The sequence below is a fragment of the Hippocampus bargibanti genome, linkage group LG13 (genome assembly GCF_051943395.1).
Source record: "Hippocampus bargibanti isolate YZ-2025 linkage group LG13, ASM5194339v1, whole genome shotgun sequence".
Taxonomy (NCBI): Eukaryota; Metazoa; Chordata; class Actinopteri; order Syngnathiformes; family Syngnathidae; genus Hippocampus; species Hippocampus bargibanti.
Genome location: NC_142746.1, coordinates 15639208 through 15657411, shown reverse-complemented (window position 1 = coordinate 15657411; position 18204 = coordinate 15639208). Strand labels below are relative to the sequence as shown.

The 18204-nt window shown below is 40.2% G+C and overlaps 1 protein-coding gene across 3 annotated transcripts in view; it reads left to right on the top strand.

Annotated features, from left to right (window-relative positions):
- Positions 1 to 18204, top strand: part of macrod2 (mono-ADP ribosylhydrolase 2) — a 315136-nt gene that overhangs the window by 58242 nt on the left and 238690 nt on the right. For 2 of the 3 annotated variants that reach the window (XM_089012536.1, XM_089012535.1), the window contains exons 4-5: positions 5695 to 5724; positions 6356 to 6400. In XM_089012536.1, the coding sequence (XP_088868662.1) occupies positions 5695 to 5724; positions 6356 to 6400 (75 nt within the window). The remainder of the gene's footprint in view (positions 1 to 5694; positions 5725 to 6355; positions 6401 to 18204) is intronic. The other variant, XM_089012537.1, reaches the window with a different exon arrangement.

Sequence of the window (18204 nt, the reverse complement as noted above, 5' to 3'; positions counted from 1 at the left end):
TATTTCACAGAGGCGTTTGAAGGTCTGCTTTACAAATTTGGCCCTTGCTTGAATCTTTCCTGTGGTACTTCTTTGTGCTGTCGTGCCTGCACATTATAATGTGGCTATTGTGGATGTGACTGCGTGTGTGCATAGGCCTAGTAGCAGTGCTTGTTAGAAAGGTTGTTCGAGTGGAAAATTTGTTTCTGTGTGTTTCACACAAAAATAAAGTTTGCCAAAAGTACTTTGTCTGAATAAGTCTTTGAAATGTGACATTTTCGACATTGAAGCAGGATGGGAAGAATGTGTAACGTCTGTCTCAATTGTTGGTCTCATCTACGAGTGATTAATCAAAGCATTTTTTTGTGTTCATGCTTATATTCACAGTTCATTGTGCCATTATGACAGATTAACGGACTGCCGAACCACTACAATTTAGTGGTGGTCCAAAACCAAACGGCAATTTAGCAATTATACTGGTTAAAATAGTGACGCAGTGATGGACTTACAATGAGGGATGGGTGGCAAGGCCGCTGGTGAATGACGAATGCCAATGCATTTTAGTAACATGCCAATCTCTGGATAATAAGTGCTTGATTTTATGGAGATTCTCTAAAACAAGATGATGATCTTTGAGTAAATCTTTAAATTGAGAATCCCATTTAGCTGCATGATCAAGAATTGCGCAGATGAGGCAAAAACAAGCCACCCAGAAACATGCCTCCTCACCCCCTGCAATGCAATACGCTGCATGGATGCTTTACAAATGAACACACAAAGTGAGGTTTGAGGGTGCTGGTGGAGAAGAAGAATTTTGATGTGGTGCCACGATTCATAAGCTGGGGTTGTCATACCTTCTGGCTCTGTAATCAATATTTTCCTCTCTATGGAAATACAGTAAAGTCTCGTTATATTGATATTCAAGGGAGTCCGAAAAAATATCGATATAACCGGGACTATCGATATATCCGACCCTGTTTGCATGTAATTTTCTCCGTGCGTGCATAGAAATAGTATCGATATAACCGGGACTATCGATATATCCGATATCGATATAACGAGACTTTACTGTATACAGTAGTTTAACCCTCTGTGTTTCCATTGGCTGTGTAATGTGTGCGCGCGCGCGCGCGCGCGCGCGTGTGTGTGTGTGTGTGTGTGTGTGTGCGTGCGTGTGTCTGTGTGTGTGTAGAGGGGATGGGTGGGGGTTTTGAGGGATTAGGAGTTAAAAAGACACACTGGAAGTGGTGTTCCCACAGTGCCAGTGAAAGCATGTGGTGGATGAGTTAGCTCAATGTTGTGGACCAGAGGTTTCTAATGACCTGCCATCTCCAGGAAGCCCCGGGAGCCCATCCATTGAGATTTATGACCTACGTCGTGGTTGCCACTGGGACAATTCACTTTCTGATACACGTCATAGCCTACGCTTCTCCACTGTGCTTTCCTTAATTGGCTCACTTTAACCCTCTGTGCATACTTTAACTGAGAAAAGCTATTTCTCTTTTAATATTTTTTATCTTTTTGAATATTTACAATTCAAGACAATACTATTTCAATTTATTTAATGGTTGTTATTTAGGTGGATAGATAGGTGGTTGTGCTGTCCTTGACAAAGCGTTCACTCTTCAATCATTTGATTCATGGTATGTCTTGTGAAGTTTAGCACTGTGAGTGTTTTTTTTCTATGGATGATCACCTCACGGACTAGCATTACTAGTTTCGTATTTCTTTCTTTATTTTATTTTTCATTCTGCTTTTAAATGCAAAATGTTGACTTCAAGGTTGCACAGTGAGAATGGCTGCCTGAACAGCAGGTTCTGGATTTTGTTTTTCAACATCTTCCTTTCCTCTTACTTTCATCACTTTGCTACTATGAAATTTCTCCACTGTGAGACTAATTAAGGCTAATCCAAAATTCATCACTGTTGACTTGTCAATGATGTGTAGTGGTGCACTTGCCTCACCTGTGTGGAGGCACCGACAGTTCTGTTCCAACTCAGTGACTGTGTGAACGGTTATTTTTCTATCGATGCCATGTGGTTTTATTGTTAGTGTACAGGATTCTGTCAACCTGTCTAGAAATTACATTGAATTACTCGGAACCAGGGGCGTGGCATTTGATGATATTTTGCGATTCACTACTTGCTCGTCAGTGTAATATCTCATTCACTACTAGACAATGTGCAAAAATGTGTCCACTCCAGTGCCAGGGTTTTTGGCATTTTCACTCATATTCCAGGGCCCACATAATATTGAATTTTAGGACTACATAAACATTCAATGCAGTGTAAGAAACCTTAGACTCTCTTCTTTCATCAGAAAAAAAGTGTAAATCCTAAATTATATGCGTCTGGAGTAATATGAGGTGCAAGTGGGGGCAGCTGTACAAAAGGCAAATGCTGCCTCCTCGTGGAGGGGAAAAAACATTGACAGAGGTCTGACCAGCGCATTATCGGCGGCACACCCCACCCGCAAGAAAAAACAAAACCTGAACAAATTCGGGACTGGCGCTACACGTAATATTTTCAATTAGAGTGGCAGTGAATTAGTTATTTGGGCACCCCATCTTTTTATTTTTACCGTGATTATTTTTGTGAGTGTTTTTTTTTTTTTGTTTGTTTGGAGGCTTCCGTAGATAAGTTTCACGACAGCTATTGACGTTGCAATACCTATTTTTTTCTGGCATTTTAATTTGGGTTCTACAAGTGCGAAAAAACTGTTATGCTTATCTTCAGCCCGAGTTTGGTACTTTATTGTTTTTTTTTTTAATTTATTTTTTACTACTGACAAGTGTGGCTCTGGCTGCGGATATTATTTGCATACACAGTATAGCATGCTGACAGATAAACAGCTGGGACATGTTTCATGACATTCTGACTATTAAAAGAGAGGTGATGGGGGAGACAGGAAATGAAAACGCATGCAGGACCACTTTAACTCCCAGACCTTTCTGCTTTCATATTTATTTTACCAATAACAGATGAGATGGTTGCCAAACACTCCCTGCACTACGAGATCAAGTCACGTGGCGAGAAAACATCCTCATATAGTATTCTCACAGCTCTCGTTGATACCGTCTCGCGCGCACGTCCAAGATTTGTCAGACTGATTAGAAAACACATCTTCATTCTCTGATTAGGTGTGGAGTAAATGAAGCGGCCCCCCTCTGGCATGCATTTCCATAATGTCAAGTAATTAAACCCAAGTGTTTTAATAGATCAGGAATGAGAAGACTCCCCAGGTGACAAGAAAATGATAGACTTTCAGAAAACTACAAATACCTCGGTTTGACTTCCTTTTCAACGTGCGCTGATATGTTGATTTTCATTGCGTTCGTAATCGTCCAGTAACGTAGATCAATCAAAAATCCTTAGAATAAACATTTCAGCATTGTTTTAGGCATAGAATTGTGTTTGACATGGTTTGAGTTGAGCAGTTTTTCATTTCTGAAAGGCAACAGCGCACCGGAGTTTAAGGCGCACCCCATTGAATGGTGTATTTTCAAACTTTTTCCATATACATACATAAGGTGCATCGGACAAAAGGCGCACATTTAATGAATGAAAACAGTTTTCCAAATATAATATATATATATATATATATATATAAAGGTTTTCCAAAGATTAGGCACACCACATTATAAGGCACTGAAGTAGAGGCAGGGGTTGCGCACAATTTCTCCTACAGGCGGAAATGGAGTCGGTAGCTTCTGAAATTAGTTGCGAGACCTGTTGATGCTCTATATTTACTTCACATATAAGGCGCGACTGCTTATAAGGTGCAGGGTCCTCTTTTGAGAAAATTAACGCTTTTGGGTGAGCCTTATACACCAGAAAATATGGTACCTGCTCTCTTTGTGCTCTCTACACGCCCAATCCAAATGCTCCCATCAACCCGATAAAAAACTGACATGAAAATACAGTGGAATGAGACCTTTTAACCAGAAGTACTGTACATAACCTATCAGTCATTTGTCACCTCAATTGTTGCACCCCGCTGTTATCTTTTAATACATCAGCTTTTTCATGCGACAATCTACCTTAAATTATCGTTTTTGAGTGGCAAGTTGACAGTCGAGACATAAAAAGAAAAAAAGGTTTAGGAACATGTCTCCTCACAGAAATGGAGAACCACCATTGTAAACATGACATCAGACTGTCAGTATATCATTGTTGGAGTTTATTGTCCGTTATGTTCTACGCCTACCCTACATGCACACACACCAAAACAAAAACAACACAAAAGACCTTTGATAAAGCAAATTCTGCAGCGGGTGATATTTATTTTGTCCTTGTTACCTTATGCGCGTGCTGCTCAGTGACAACAATGGTGCTACAGAATGTTGTGGAAGCTCCACAAGTCCTCCCGCTGTCTATCATAAAAAAATTAAAAAAAGAAAAACATGGATGTGATGGTTAAGTTCTTCCTGACATCACATGTTCATTGTTATTATTATATTTTTTAACGGAAACAGCTATTAACTCCTTCACTGCCAGACGGTGTGCAAAAAAAGTGTCCACCCCAGTGCCAGGGGTTTCGTCATTGTCACTCGAATTCCAGGACCCACAGAATATTGAGTTTTAGGATTACATAAAACATTCAATGTAGAACAAGAAACCTTAGACTCTCTTCTTTCATAAAAAAAAAGATTTATGTGGGTCTGGGGTTATATCAGCTTGAAATACAATGCAATTGGTGTATATAGCGCTTTAACAACAGCTGAAGCTGGAGCAAAGTGCTAACATGGAAAAAGGGGAAATGCTGCCCCTTGTGGAAAGGAAAGAAACTTGCCAGAGGTCATGGCCAACGCCTTATCAGCACCCAAACAAGAAAAAAACAAAACCTGAACTAATTCGGGAATGGCGCTCTCCGTCATATTTTCAATTACCAAATACATTTGTGAATGGAGGTGAATGAGTTAAATGGGCAACTTTTGTCTGCTCATGATCTCACTGGAACAGATTATCATTATTGGAATATTTTACAGTATGATTGTGTGTGCCCGTTGCATGAACCGGACTTCAAACACAAACTTCCTACTTTCTCTAACACCCCAATTAACTGATATATATTCTTAACAATCCATCCTTCTAATCTTTTTCGTGTGGAACGGATCTCTTTTACAGAGCAAAAGCTAAATAGGTTAATTGTCACATGGTATGCTCGCCACTTCAATAACTGCATGAACTTTTCTTACATGCTGCCTGCTGCAAAATATCGAAACGGTGCTTTGTTTTACAAGCAACACGAGCAATGCATCTGGTTTGTACGCATTCAAAGTATTACTCTTCCTGGAACCTGTTCACTTCTATGACATGTTTCCATAACAACCCACACATTTCCCATGCTTGTGTTTCACTTCGAAAAACCCAACGTTCTCGGGCCACAGGGCATTTTTAATTGCTTCGACAACGCTAAAGTTTTTTTAATGTAGCCTTGCTCTCAGCAATACATCTTCTAATTAGTCGATTTGATGTGATGGAACGACACTATTTGATTTTCTTTCATGAGACACGAACGTCATTTTGTAGGTGAAAAGTGCAACTTTCACCGTGGCCTGCATCGCGCATCTTTGATTTCCGCGCGGGCCTCTGTGATTGATATATGAATATTTCTGTATTTTCTTGACGTGACGAACTGTGTATTAGATGTTGAGCACTCACTGTAGGCTTTTTGTGTGCCAGCTTTGTTGACATTTCATTTCTCTCTTTTCAGCAAACTCAAGTCTACTTGGAGGAGGGGGTGGTAAGTGAATCTCCTATTTGCTGCTCCTTTACAAGATCAATTGATTTTGTTTTGAGGCCCTCGATATGTTTCTCTGGATCCGCGGCAGATTTAAGTGTAGATAGAGGATGTTCATCAAGTGTCTGTGATGAATGTGACTGAATGTAAAACGGAAAACATGAGCGTGAAGTGCAGCGCAACCTTGCACTGTGCCACACTGAGAGCTGGTCATTACTCCACTGGCCTGCCGAAGCGCATTATCATCAAAGCAGTGAAGGAAATCTCAAGCAGCCAACCGTGGTGTTAGAATAATGGTGGAAGGAGCTGGAATGCAGCAACCCAAACCTCACTGTTCTTTTCTGAAATTTTACTTTGTCTGTGACATGATTGAAATAATAATTTCCCCACACAGTGGGATGAAAGCCTCTAATTAGATGATGAATTGTATTTTTCAGCCAAAAGAGGAAAGTTTGTATATGCCACTCTTTGCCCATCTGTCATCCAAGAAGCTACTCAAATTTAAGAGATTAGTTTTTCTGTTGTTTTTCCTTAGTCCAAGATGGATGGTAGATGGATGAATGGATGGATGGAACTATAACTTTGTTTATTTTAGTTTATGTAAGATCAGAGCATTGTTTTTGTTGTCGTTTAGGCTTTCTGAAAGGACTTTGGATATTTGTTCGTGATGAAATGAATGGTAAGAGCATTTCACTGTAAGACATTCCTCAATCTCCAGTGCTATCAACATATTTTATTGAGCATCTTCATATTTATTAGGTTTATAGAGTTGCTTGTTCTGTAGCCATAAGGGGACACAAGAAGGCCATTCGACGTAAAAGCTTGGCCAAAACAAACATGCAAATCAAACCTCTTAAGATGGAGGACACTGATTCGCTGTGGCGACCCCCGAAGGGAAAAGCCGAAAGGAAAAGAAGATCTTCCCTATTTTTAAGAGACTCCACAACAAAGGCACAATTATTATTTTCCTAGACCCTTGACACGTGTCTATTCACAGGCTTGAGATAGATGCAGTAAAAATTCATCATTAAGGAGAAAGTAGCACTTACCCGTCAATCTGCACGATGTCCGTTTGAGTGCACAGTGTGCTGATGAATTCCCATTGCCATCTAATCACACTACCTGTAGTGGCACTCCTGGTTTCTCATCATGAAGACTACATTTATTATTTTAATACAGCTGTGGCTCCTTGACAGAGCTTCCTACTTTGTATTCACAACAGAATAAGGAATGGTAGCAGAGGGGTTATGTGATTGTCATCGAAGTTCATGGTTTATCTTCATAACCCAGCCACATTCTACAAGTGTGACAAGTGTGCCAACAGATTTATATTTTTGGTTTAAACAGGTCTGTGTTCAGTTGTTGCGCAGCAAAAAGAAAGCAAATTTTAAGTGAGGAGTTAGTTTGAAAATGTGTAGAAGCTATTACTTGTTTGGTTCACGTAAATACACTTTCCTTTGACAATACAATGATACTTTGGCTTACGAACTTAATTGGTTCCCAGAAAGTGTGTGTAAGGGGAAAAGTGTGTATTACAAACATTAATTTCCCATACGAAACCTTTAAAATGAGAATAATCCGTTCCCAGGTCCCCATGAAACATAATTTTCAACTAAATAAGCCTTAAAACTACACACAATATACATTATTGTATGTATAATAAATTTGCCATGGTATTGTAATTGAAGAAATAAACTGTACTGTATAATGAAGTTGTTTTATTTATCTTTGTGATGGTCATTGATGGCTTGATGGAATGGATATTTTTTTGCATAAAGTGTCTCAAGGAGCTCGGAGTTGTACATCTTAGAAGTTGTGATATTTCAACAGATGCAGGCAGACACACTAGAAACTTCATTAATACCTGGTTCCCTTGCTTGTATGTTCTCTTCAAATTGTACAGATGGCTTGTGTGGCTTATTTGTGGAGCCTGATCAATAAAGTTGAAACAAGTCCAAATTTCCCTGTTTTCTATCCATTTCACTTTTGTTTTTTTTCACTTTTGTTTTTTGTTTCAAGCTGTCGTGTCCCTTTTGTGTGTGTGTGTGTGTGTGTGTGTGTGTGTGTGTGTGTGTGTGTGTGTGTGTGTGTGTGTGTGTGTGTTTCTGTTTCTGTAACCAATCCCCCCGTTCACTGCTGCGTGTTGCGTGTCCTCTCTATCCTCTACCACGGATCTTGACCAATCACATGCGGCTTTAACCAAAGACTGGGGGCGGGGAATAGAGGGAAAAAAAGCCGGCTGCCATTTCAGGAGCTCCAAGACCGGCTCGTTCGCGAACGATGCATCACTCATTGTGGCGCTCCGTGTGTTTCCTGAAAAATAGTTCGTATGCCAAGATTATATTCTCGCAGATTTAACATTCGTAAGGCGAAAAATTCGTTAGCTAAAGCGTTTGTAAGCCGAGGTATCACTGTATTACCGACTATATTCATAACTGTTAACAAACACACCAAAACTTCATTTTTTACATGTCATCATTGTGTAAACAAAACATGCCAAATAGCTTGGCTTTCTGACTCAACAACAGTGGCGACAAGACTCATAAACAGCTGTTCCAATTAATTATAAAGCCTTAGAATGCCTCTGTGTATTAAAACATATTTGTCCAACAATTTAATGCTTAATAAAATCAAGGTCAGTAATCTGAAGGAAACTAATATGTGATGTTTTCAGGCCACTGATGTTATTTTCCCTGAAACCCAACAAAAATGATGGTTGCAATCAAGTACAGTTTTGCAACATTAATAAGAGTGATGGCAATGATTACCCCCTCCTCCCAAACCCACACACAAATGCCTCATGGGAAGCCCAGAAGCCTTATTTTAATGGGGGTGGGAGGGGGGGTCTCGTCTTTATCACTCTGAGGTGGTTGCTGAAACTGCAAACCTTTCTCACCATGGCCCTCCCTATGGCTTTATCTGTGGTTTGGCGTGTGAATACCCTCTCCCCAGGTGGTGGAAAGGATCGATGTGAAGAGGGGACGCACTCTCTCATACCTTTCTTATCTCCCAGCTGTCTTCTCAGGACTCTGCAGAGGTGCACTTTCACAATAGGGATGATTCATCGCGTTTGGCCTTAGACACCAGAGATTTATTTATTTCCCACAGATTGGGAGGATGGCCTACTACCACTTCACCAAAACTGACCCCCCCCCCCCCCCAAAAAAAAAAAAAAAAAAAAAAAAAAATCAACCTCGTCTTCACGTGAAGACATTAAGTTAACCGTCCTCTCACTTTTATGATTTTTTTTTTTGCCAATGTTAGCCCTACAACAGATCTGGACCAGATATTTGGTGTTTTCAGAAAAATAAATCCATACTAACAATTATCTTTGTTATCCAGCTATTTATCTTGAATTTGAATCAATGATTTGATGTCAATGTTTTGGGTCTAATTATTTTTTTCTAATTGCATTACAAAAGGCATCACAAAATGTTGGCTACCTGTGAGAGTTAAACTGGTCCCAGTACGCTCAATAAGTTCTTTAAATGGTTGGCCCATTTTCTCATTAATTGGTTACTATTTTTTTGGGGGGGCAGCTCTAAAATCATGTCTCTCTTGACTCTTTTTTTGTCCCTAAAACACCCTATTATTAGCATTTATTCGGATAGAGACAACAAATAAAAATAATCCAAGATACAAAATTCAATGGATATTTTTTATGCTCTGTTGCTTGTTTAATCCTATGAAATCACTAATGGGAATTCTCACTAGGGCCAATGTTTTCACTTTCATGTACACAATGGAGTTAACCAAAATAGCACGGTTATCTTCCTCAGACATATTGGTCTCGCTGGGATTCTGAACATACATGGAGGGGAATAACAATGATCTCTGATAATAGCTCACTAAACGAGGCCTTGGTGAATAGAGGGTAATTATGAATGGTACTGAGATGATCTTGTAATATGTGTCACCATGTGGCTGGATGCTGGCACGTCCACAAAAAAATGTAAACATCATACTGTCAATCTCATCGCCACTCCAATTTATCAAAGGCAACATGACTGCATATTTCCAGCCTTGTAATGCCACTGCGAAGCAGAGTGTAGCCTCCGAGCAGGAGCTTCCCCTGCCTTTTGATGTCCTAATTCACAAATATGGGGATAGGCTCATTAGCATTCTAACCACAATAGATGCCCATTTAGCAACAAGCTTCGACAAAACCTCCCAAATAAATTGTTTTTCTCATATCGGGCCTCCTTTCTTGAGTCCAGCAGAGCGGTGGGGCACATCCATGCTTGCTTAGTAAATTGTAATTATAAATAATTTAGTCATTGGGCTCACTGAATTAACTTGCCTTTGCCATTTTTAGTGCAGCACTGACTTTTGTACTGCTAGTCCGTAGGTCTCTTCATTGCCACGCGTCTACAAACTCATGCGGGTTTATGGTTGATGCCCCTCGTATTTTATCAGATTATGGTAGCTGTCCTGTGGTTTTCTTCAAGGTTCCAACAATAGCAGCCTTGTGTTTCGCCATCCGTGAACGGATGTGACATGTTTGCACAGCATTCATTTGGAGAAAATTGGCCGCTCGAAAATGATCACTTTGAGATTGGATTTAGAAGGTTCATGCTTTTAATGTATATACATGCATTTGTTATCGAAACAGTGGACCAAACTTTTTAACCCCCTAAGAAAAAATGCAGATATACTATGTCAAATGATCAACATGTTGTGATGTTTTGTGAACCATCACGTTTGAGACAGGGGTCCCCAATTGGATTGATTGCAATGACCTGCCTTTGTGTTTCCATGCTCACATACATATGCATCTTTCCTGAGACCACCATGTGGTTGTCCCAATTTTCACAAGACCATGCACAAACACCACCCAAATTCTCAACAAAAATGGAAGATGACCATGTCGGACATTCTTTACCTTGGAGGTGGTCTGCATATTTTTAGAACATGGAATAATTCCTTTTCCAAAACTGAGGAGAACAAACACCCGGTTTCCATGTGAATGGCAAAGAATGACTAGACTATAAACATATGTGTCTCTCAAGGGTGAGGAGAACTGAAACGGATGGACAAATAACACCTATCTGTGCTCTTTGGGGTTTGGAACCCATGGTCAAATTTCCCTCGCTGATGAAAGTTTTCGCAAATCTAAATCTTCATAATACTATAAGTGTGTGTGGCTTTGCGCTTAAAAAAATAACAGGTTTCCAGTTTATGACATGTTTAGATTATCCTTTCTTCAAGACTAGTACAGTGTTTGCTTTGTTGTTTCGATCTCTGTCTCAATTAGTTATGTAAAGGGTTCTGTTTTCTTTTCACGTTACCTCCAGGTGAACCATTATCCGCTTTCTGGTGCTGCCCGAGGCCTGTTTATTATGGAGATTGGCAGAGACCGGGGCATGGTGTACTTTGTAAAAAGGGTTGGGTCTTGGGGAGCGCCAGTGGAGGTGGTGTTGTGCCTGAATGACCTGCTGGACTTGATGCTTTCAGGGAGTTCAGGACCTCCCTCTATGATTAATCACTCAAAGATTGACATCACTCTCATCGCTCATCTCATCGATTGTCCACGATGTTCAATTGATGGTCCACAATTCACAGTTGGTAGTAACCTCCATTAGCATAACTTATGACAAGAGCGAGTCTGTTTTCCCAAAGGAGTAGCCTAAATAACGTAACATGATAAATGAAATGCAAAGATTCATCCCTCAGTGTAAAACCCAAGGGATATGCTTATCTCCTCATATATAGTGAGCACTTAGTTACACCATGAACAAAACCAGCACATATCTGTGGTGAAATACTGCCATTGTCAAGTCCAGGTATTCGGTAATTTGAAGCGATACTTGCTGTATATGCTAAATGCAACTCATTCTGTATATTATTTTTAAATGAGCATTGCCTGGTCAAATGGCCGAGTTCACGATTACAATATGTATTTGATTACGGTATGTATATTTTTTAATGCTGGATCTACGATTTATTTGGAGGTGAGCTTTGACTCATTTGTTAACTCATTTGTGAACATGTTATGTCATCTTACATTCCATTATAAATAAATAAAGACATGAAAGAATGTCAATCTATTGTGCAATGTAACCATGTTGTTTTGATTTTTGAGATCAGTACGACTGGTAGTTTAATGGTAGCACGTATTTGTGCATTTGAAGCAACGTGCCATTGGATTCGGACATTTATGCAGCGGTAGCTGGTGTCTTTTTTTATTGGGATAGCTCTGTTCCACTCAGTACAACCGTCACACTCGTTGAAAAGATGGTTATTTTTTGTTTGAGTGATTATTTTCAGAAAGGGACTGTGGGATGACACCACAAGTTCAATCAGTCATTAAAATACACAAGCAAACAGTAGAAACATGTAGAAAATATGCATTCACCTCAGTAATGTGCTTTTTACAATCCAACAGCAGGTTCCAGCTTTGTTTATTTACACACGATTTCTTTTCCAAGATATAACTAATCTAATTATTTACGGTATATTAGTGATGTTTCCAGATTGTTTATTTTTCTCTATAGTTTTTGTTGAGGCACCAGCTTGGTAAGCAGTCTCATGAAGTGTAGTACTATAGAAAAGTGTAGTACTATAGAAGCTGACCAATATCCATCTTCACGAACAATGTATGGCTTTTTATAAGCCAGTTGTCAAATTGATAACTATATATATATCAGAATCAGAATCAGAATCAGAATACCTTTATTCGTCCCGCAATGGGGAAATTTGCAGTCCACAGCAGCAATTGAAGAGGGATGGGGTTGGGGTGGGAGTGAAAGGATAGAAAACAAGATATTCTAAGCATAACAAAATAAAAATGTCAACTGTATACTGTGCAAATGTAGATGTGCAAAAACCGTTCTATAAACAAGACTGTACATAGTGCAGAATAAAGAAATGCATTTAGATATATTGCAACAACCCATATTTACAAGTGTCCAGTGTTTTTTTTTTTTTTTTTTCCACACGTGATCATTGGGAATTGTGAAGCCTGACAGCAGTCGGTAGGAACGAGCGGCGGTACCTCTCCTTCTTGCAGCGCGGGTGTAATAGTCTCTGGCTAAAGGAGCTACCCAGAGCTGTCAGGATGGGCAGGAGGGGGTGGGAGGGGCTGTCCGTCATAGCTTTTAGTTTAGCTAGCGTCCGTCTGTTGCCCACCTCCTCTAGAGAGTCCAGCGAGCAGCCCACGACAGAACTGGCCCGCTTGACAAAGCGCTCCAGTCTTTTTCTGTCCCGGGTGGTGATGCTGCCTGACCAGCAGACAATGCCATAGTGGATGGCTGATGCCACCACAGAATCATAGAAAGTCTTTAGGAGTGACCCCTGAACTCCAAAAGACCTTATCCTATCATTGTTTGAAATAATGTCTGCCCCGATGGCCGAGGCGTGTAACATTTACGCAGGGCGTACAACTTCCAGAACCTTTCTGCCGAGGTGGCCGACAACTTTTTCCAGGGGAAAAAAACAAAAATGAAAGCTTTTTTCTTTCAAATCAAACATTTGCTTTATTCCAATTTTGAATCATTCAGTTTGAAATTTCGGAATTTCGGTTCGTTTGGCAATTGACATACTCGGCAGCCAACTTTCCCGAGCGTTATCAGGTCGTGAATTTGCATATAATTTTCAAAAGTAGACGCACAGAGAACACAAGAAAAATGGATAAGTGGTTAGGAATCAAGCCAAAACCTCAGCCCCAGAAGAGAGACTCAATATAAGCTAATCAAATTTATGACGCTCCAAAACTAAATGTACATTGAGAGCATCGTGTAAAGAGGAGTTTACGTGGTTTGCAGGAGACGACGCACTGTGCAACCTGCTGGCAAGTGTATGGACAAACGACAACTGGAGCAAAATCATCAGAAAAGGATATTTACGACAAATTAAGCAAGGGAGCATTTGTGGAAGATACATCAATTACTTAATTTTAAAGTGTTGTTCTGTTATATATTCTGATTATCAATCAAAATACATACAACAAGTTGTGAGAAATAGGGCAGGCAACTTTTCAGAGTTGTCTGCCCTGGTGTCCAATAATGTTTTGTCATGAGTTTCAGACACTGTCTTTATGGATAAATACTATTTGTTAATTGTCACAATGTATGTAAAGAGGGCCTCTGTTGCATCTGTGAAGTGTTGTTAACAAGGTCATTATCTCAACGGTGTTTGGATGTAGCTAAGTCGATGAGAAGGTTTCTTCAGCCGTCATCTGTACAAATTTGAAGGTTTCTGACGTTTCGCCTCCTATCCAAGGGGCTTCGTCAGCGAACTAAAGTCTGACTGGTCGTATCGGCCCTATTTATATATCCCTAATGTCCAGACATGGCGGCGCCGGACACAGCTATGATAGGTCCCTACACTCAGGTTGGGGGGAGCAGCGGACCGCTCCCTGTGGCCCCACTGATTGGTCCTATATTCCTGACTAACGACTGGCCTATTTGCCCCACTCCTGAGTGTAGGGACCTATCATAGCTGTGTATATATAGGGATATATATAGGGATATATATAGGGATATATGGAAATTACATTTGGTGGACTGCCCCCTCTCCCGCTTTGTTTCCATTGCCCCCTACTTCAATCTGTTGTGATGGATGGACTAATTGACATGGAATGATTGAACCATCCTTTTTTCTAAAAATGTGGATTCCATATTAAGATTTTTTACATGATAATGGGAAGGTCAGAAGAAAGTCAAAGAACGGCAAATTAACAACAGCCAGGAAAAAAGGGAAAGGTTGGACCAGGCAAGTATATCTGCTGGTCGCAAAAGAAACAACAAATAAAGAAACAACAAAAACAACAACAAAAATGTCCAATTGTGCAAAGGTAAGCTTCAGAGACTGGTGAACTGGATTTATGGGAAGGTGTGTATCTGCAAACGACAAGACATCTGCCACGTGTCTTGGTATCTCACTTGTAGCCTATGAATCATTCATCTGTCCCTATGTATAAATCAAGCTGCTGGCCGACGCCTGTGGCAGTCATGTCTTAAGCTGGTTGATGGCAGTGCTTGATCTCTGGCATTGTGCTGCAATTGAGGAAAAGGAGAAAACTTGAATGGCGCATACGGCATTTCTAACCATCTGTGTTGCCGTTGTGATCGGATTTGTGCTACTTAACAAGTCCACACAAAGACATTTTTTTTTTTTTTTGTGAACCCTCAAATCGCATGACATCAATAGTGTTAAAAATACAAAATGAAAAGAATATTTTAAGTTTCAAGGTACCTCAAGTCCATTGATCTGACAAGTAAGTCTTGGAGGAGTAAGCCAAAGAACTGAATCAACCAATTTTTTCCCCAAAATAAATACATCAATGTAGATTTCACGATATATTTTTTAAAACTCTGCAGTTACATTTAAGAGGTTTTCACATTTAACTGGTTCTATAGAATACGGTAATTAAAGCAGCACAATTGCCTGAGCATGACTTGAACCCTGCACCCTCATATTTAAAGTTTTATGTGCTAACGACTGGCACGATAAATTCCTTGTTCTTGTCTACAGTAGATGAGGTGGATTTTAGGCACATTGTAATTCGGAAATATGTCTCATTTTGGGATGACATTTCACTGAAAAATGCAATTTGATGATTTTCCCTTGTCATCTTACTTGTTTAGTGTAAACCAGGAATGGGATGACAGCACACTAACTTGAAGTGGACTATTCATGTTCTGTTTTAATTGAACCAAATCACACTTGTGAGTACACTATGGGCCTGAGTGAGCAGGGCGCCAAATAGTGGACACCCTAAATTTGCGGATTTTGCCAACAGTACGTAAGAGACAATATTGACGTTTCTGCATCATTTATTGTTTGGACCCTGATAAATACTTAGTGTGACAGCATTTTATGTATTTATGTATTCATTTATTTATTTATTTATTTATTTATTTAGATGTTTACACAATCAGGAAGAAAATATAGGTGTCTCATCATTTGTCGTTTTTCTTGCACCTTATTGGTATGATGATGCACAGTGGTGCAAATTGCAACTGCCTTTCGGAGGCAGTATTTAAAGAGACAAAATGACCTGTCGTTATTTGTGCCAGGTTTGATAAATCATATCACACCTGCAAATATAACACATTTGCATCTCCCCTTTCTCAGAATGTGACAATTGTATTGCACAGAAATATAGTACTTTGGGCACATGCGATTGTAGGCTAGTAGATCATGTTTGAGCCAGCAATTACCTTTTCTTCTGTTTTTGCACACAAACTAATTTGTAGAGTCGTAAGTACACCTAGTACTATATAATTATCACTCTCTTTGAGCAAGAACGTGTTGAGACAGAACCTGCCATTCTCTTCCTGGTGGGTAAATGCGAGCGTTTCTAATTTTGGATGGAATCCATCAAGTGAAACGTTCCTCGTTGAAGAATAATGAAACAATTTTAAATTTGGAGTTGTATGAAGCTTCAAAACCTCAAGTGTTCAATATTTGTGTGCTGCCATTTATCTGCAAGGAAGGACATAAGAAGAGAGCAGACCATTATCAGACTTTTCCCAAGCATTTCGTTGAAAATAAATGTGTGATATGACAATCTGTTTCATGTTCTCCCATAGGGTCTATAAATGTCTATAAATGTACGCTATAAATGTATTGCAGCTGCTTGTTTTACTTTGTTTTTGACCTCGGCAGCCTTTCTCTTCTTTCCTTTCTATCTCGGAATGGAAACAAGGATGCCCTTTGACTTCAATCGGGGGATAAGGGAGATTGATGTGGTGCAATTCTACCCAATATCTCTTTATATTTGAATCGGTTATGTCTTCTCATGACTCTATTTGGCAAAAAAAAAAAAAAAAAACACAATTTAAAAAGTATCCACCTTATTCTGTCACTGCACATTTAATACAGTGTGTGTTCTGCCGCAGGGCTGGTGAAGTAGGCTAAAAAATATCAATTTAGTTGTTCTGCACATTGCATTGCACTAGACCTCCCCTGGATCACCATTTCTGGGTCAGTTGTTGAGATTTTAGACAACTCAAAGCATTACCAGCCCAAGTGTCAGAGCACATTTGTGTCCCATGCCGGAGTCATTGTGGCCTGTTTTGTAGACTGATCGTGTGGTCGCTTTGGCCATTTTGTTCTGCACGCATGTGTCTGTGTTCGTTTTCTTTCATTGTCTTTTTGACCGTGTCTTGAAACGGTTTGTTTGCGTGAGTGCAAACTTCACTGTCCACCCGTTTGCTTGAATGAGGCCTGTCAGCGTCTGTCTGAATCTGCAAGTGTTTAACTGGGTTTCAAATTTAGTAATCTTATTCCAGGATATCTGAATGCTGAGTCGACTTGTTAGTTGACTCAGTGGTCACTTTGGGTCCCGCTGCCCCCAGCGATGTCAGATGGAAGTGATGAGATATGACAGATGGGGACAGTTCTTAGCAGGGCTTTGCCTTACATCATTGTCTTGCCAACCGGTGCAAGGCTAACAAAGGTCATAACACAAGCCTCAAAGAACCAAAATGTTGACCGCTCATTTAGAAATGGTTGACACCATAGTTAGAAACACTTGATTCGGTTTCTCTACTCAATATTTTTGCAAGTGATTCACCTTCTAATTATAAAGTGATTGTAAATCTGGTATTCACATTTTTTTAGAAAGTTGACACATTATAGGCGCGTCGTTGGATGCAGTGTACAGTGAGTTATATGAGATTCAAATTATGTAGGACAGTAAAAAAAGCAGGGATCTTGAACAAGCTTTTTGTTTACCTCATCATTATCCTTATTTGACACATCCTGCTTAAACGGACCCACCATGGTGGATATTTGCCAACATGTAACAAATTGTCGAGCTCCTGAGTCTCTCATGGGGCAATCTCGTTAGGTCTGTCTGACAGGACGATTGCCAACAAGTGAAGGTTCAGCCGAGGGAGAGCCGAGTGTGCTCCAGAGGAAAGCTGTCATCTTTTTTTTCCCAGACCACAGGGAATAGCATTTTCGCCCTCTTTGCTCTTGTCCTGTCTTACCCTCACCCTGTATTTATCCTTCACTGTATCAGTTCGGTTCCCTTGGTGAAGATCTTCGCTTTCCCAATGCCTGCTTCTCTCAGCATGGCTGTGCAGCATAAATGGGCCGGCATCGAGCAGATGAAACACCAAGCATCCCCCAGGAGTCGGACAAGTCATCGTATGAACCTCCTTTCTGCTCCATAAAAACACCCAACTGCAATCCCGATATATTTGCTGGGACTGACACTGAGTCTGCCAGTTGGAGTGAGCTAAAATACGCTTCCTGTGTCCTTCCTGTGTGGGATGATGAGTGTTTATGACTTTGGGATGATACCCACCACTCCACCTTATCCCCTCTTCCCAGGCACTTAATTATCACTTGCACAGTACTCCTGCAGTGTGCACTCTGTAGACAGATCTCATAGGAGAGTCAGAGGAACCCACGTAAAGACACACTGAAGACCCAAGGTGAATGTCAGGAAAAATTAATGTGTAGAAGGAAGTGTGGAAAATGGCAGAGGGATAAGTCGACAAAAAGAGCACAGAACAGATGTCTGACGCA